This window comes from Lupinus angustifolius, unplaced genomic scaffold (genome assembly GCF_001865875.1).
Source record: "Lupinus angustifolius cultivar Tanjil unplaced genomic scaffold, LupAngTanjil_v1.0 Scaffold_65_11, whole genome shotgun sequence".
NCBI classification, from domain to species: domain Eukaryota; kingdom Viridiplantae; phylum Streptophyta; class Magnoliopsida; order Fabales; family Fabaceae; genus Lupinus; species Lupinus angustifolius.
In genome coordinates, this window is record NW_017723130.1 from 1 (window position 1) to 3742 (window position 3742).

The 3742-nt window shown below is 36.2% G+C and overlaps 1 protein-coding gene across 1 annotated transcript; it reads right to left on the minus strand.

The window, feature by feature from the left end:
• Positions 1–1413: 1413 nt before the first annotated feature.
• LOC109339251 lies at positions 1414–3733 on the minus strand. Its single transcript, XM_019576663.1, has 3 exons — positions 3328–3733; positions 3047–3230; positions 1414–2966 (listed from the first exon to the last, which is right to left on the minus strand). Exons 1-3 carry the CDS (start codon positions 3520–3522, stop codon positions 1414–1416), a joined length of 1932 nt encoding a protein of 643 aa, XP_019432208.1. The 5' UTR covers positions 3523–3733.
• Positions 3734–3742: the final 9 nt, after the last annotated feature.

Here is a 3742-nt window from a genome sequence, read left to right on the forward strand (position 1 = left end):
AATATCTTTAAAAACAATATTCTTTGTGAAATCACCCTCTTCCCCTTGAATTTTTCCTTCTTTAATAAGAATTTCCGTGGTAGCTTTTGAAACCCCTCTTGATAGAGCAACATATAGTTGTCCGTGTCCAAAGACATGTTTAGGAAGATAAATGCCTACATTAGGAATGGTTTGTCCTTGTGCCTTATTTATGGTGAGTGCAAAACTTAATCGCACAGGAAATTGCTTTCTGATAAGAACAAAAGGGAGTCGTACATTGTCTGACGTTTTAAGTTTAATCCTAGGCAGAAAAGCTCTGGGAGGATATGGCTACTTGAATTTGAGGTCAAATTCTCTTCAAGAAGCAGGGGATGATGTGAGCCAAGATGGTGTGGTAAACCACCAGGAGTAATGGAGTTTAAATATTCTTGTTGGTATAAGTTGTTTGTGTCTCCTTCAACCTCATCAAAAGATAACAAATTATGATCTTCTCCCAAAAAATGATTGATAATTATATCATTTAGTTTATGAACATTCTCATTTGTGGGTGTTAGTATAGCTCTTTCTGACATATAAGAAGCATCCCATCCATGACTTCCCAAATTAGGAAATATTTCATGTATAAGTTGTTGTATAGAGTCTTCTCCTTCCCACGTAATTGTCATGTCATGGTGTATTTTTATCAAATCATCACGAATTGTTGGTTCAACACCATCTCCAATCCTCATAAGATATTCAGCAAAACTTTGGTCTTGCAAGGAACGCATATTCTGACGCAAATGTAACACATTTGTATATGCCCACAAAGGAGACTTAACAATACATGCAGCTATCATTTCTGCATTATTACCCTTAGGTATCACTGGAAGTACCTGTCTAAAATCTCCTCCTAATATTACAACTTTTCCTCCAAATGGAGCATCACAACCTATAATATCTCTTAATGTTCGATCTACTGCTTCCAAAGCATATCTGTTTACCATTGGTGCTTCATCCCAAACTATTGCTGATGTTTTTGTAATTAGTTTCGCAAGATCAGATTGTTTGCTGATTGAGCATACTGATGATGAATCTGGGTTTAGAGGTATCTTAAACCGTGAATGTGCGGTTTGACCACCAGGTAATAATGTTGCAGCTATACCAGAGGTGGTCATTGCTAGGACAATTTGTCCAACACTTCTTAATCTTGAAATTAAAGCACGATAAAGGAACGTTTTACCTGTTCCTCCAGGGCCATCCACAAAAAAAAACTTTACCATGTCTATGCTCAATGACATTCATGATGGTGTTGAAAGCAACTAATTGATCAGAATTTAGTTTACCCACATCATCCAAATCTTGATGAGAAATATGGAACGACAATTGTTCTTCAATAATTCTTGGTATTACATTATCTTCAAGATCATGTAATGGTAAAGTTGGCAAGTTAAAATCTCATATTTGTTTTCCATGAAGAAGCAGAAGGTCGTTCAAATCTCTTAGAAGTTTATTCGTAAAGTTAGTTCTGATGGTAGAGCTTGTTGAAGGGTAATCCTCTACCATATAACTTTCAAACTCTTCCCAGAGACTTTTAACATCAGTAGGTTCACAGAACACTAATATTGTAACAAATAATCTCCTTAATGCAATTGGTGTTCGTAAATTTGAAGCTTCAAGTAAGCATTGACGAATACTGTCGTCTCCCTCTAAAAAACCTCGTTCTTGAGCTGATTGCTTGAAAGTTGGGAAGCAAGTGCCATTTACTGTAAGTAGGGATTCCCAGGAGGTTGGACCTCTAACATGATTCAACAAAACACGTAGGTAGAATTTATCTCCTTCTGAAGGAGATACTGTATACATTCTACCTAAAACCCTCCTTCGATTTCTTCTTCGATTCCATTCCTTATTGCCTTTGTCCCAAGTATAATGTTTTGGAATTTCTGTGTATATATAATGTCTTGCTTCTACATCCAATTGGTTTAGTGCAAAGAATTGTGTAATCATGGTTTTTGAGTTATGATCATCATTTAGAATGTCATTGATGATTTGATGGTCATAAAACCGTACTTGTTGGCGATTTGGCAAATGAATTTGTAATCTTACAACTGAAGGATACAATTGGTAAAGATTAAATCCAAATATTTTCCATAAGGCTTCTGGTGCACAAATCCATCTTGCATCAACATATTGTTGTATTTCATCAGTATTTATCCCTCTATGCACTTCCATTGCTACTCGATCTGGGCCTTTGTAAACATATTTATATAGATATTTTATGCTCTTAATGCTACTACATACCTCGACATTTATGTGGCAATCATACTTCAGCAACAACCAAGGGTTGTAAGGAACAACCCAACGATTATCAATAGCGACACGTCTGTTGAGAGTCACAGGTTCGTGACATCGTCTTTTATACTCTGGATAAGAGTCACTACCCTGGCGTGTTTGTGTGCAAAAAATTTTAGGAAAGTTTTTTTTGCAGCGTCCATCCTTCATACATGGGGCATTTGGATTGAGCGTACCGCAAGGTGCATGAACCATGTGCTTCAAGACTGTATGATGTAGTTGTGGTTCCTCGTCATAATGTGGTATTTCTGCCCTCACAATTGCATCATATTCTTCTGGGCTACCTAATTTATCACTGTTTTCGAAAATAAGAAGTATATGGACATGTGGCAATCCTTGCAATCCTCTTTTCTGGAATTCTGTAACGTACATATAACTCTTAACATTCCCCAAGACGCCTTTATCAATGACATCAGCCCTCAACTGTTCAAATTTCGACCGAAATATTCTTGTTGTCAAATCAGGGCGATCTTGTGCAGTTTGAAAATGTTGAAGCTCGGAAGTGATTTCGTTCCAAGATGGATTACATGTCATTGTAAGGAAAATGTCTGGTTTGCCATCATTAAGCACAATGTCCATACCATCTTCATAACGTTGAGTTAAGTCTCGACGACTACTGATGAAGGATGATGGTAATACAGTTCGTTGGCCAATATTTGCTGTACCAATAAAATGATTATATTAATATATGTAAATTCAATTGTCATTATTGCTTGAAATTTAATTTTTAAGTGGTTACCTGCATTATATTCTCCTACATGCAAAGCATCTTGTAAACCTTGATACACTTCAGCACGAATATTATTTTGATTTTGACGGATCCACCTCAACCTTCCTGCCTCAACTTTGACATAGTTGTCAACAACATATTGTTGTAAAAGTCGTCCCGATCGTAACAATAATGATTGATCATTGGGACGAATCTACAAATAGACATTGTTACATTGTTATGTTTGTGAATGAAGTAATAAAAATAATATAATATTGAAATATGGTATACATATTATTAATGGAAAGTACCTGTAGCATGTAACTATAATACTCTCGACATGTAATACGTCTACCGTTATGAGTTGTTGTGTTTGTATCCCACCCGTACGTTCCATATGGGAAGAGAATAGGATATTGCATAGGATCATAATACCCTACAGTTTCTTGGATCCTCATTAGATTTCCTGCATGAGTTGTCACTTTGATATCCCTTCCATTTATCATTGTTTGAACATCTCCAACAACAAAAATTGCTGCAACTTGTGAAGTAGTTGGAAGATTATATTGTGGTTGGTTAGCAGGACGCTCTAGAATAATAAGGCTACATTGATGGACATATGTTCGTGATGCAAGTTGCCTAAAGACATTTACAAAGGGGTTATGAAGATGAAGTATATGTTGTAACTTCGAAACTACATTTTCATGAAGTTGAGGGTTTTCCAAC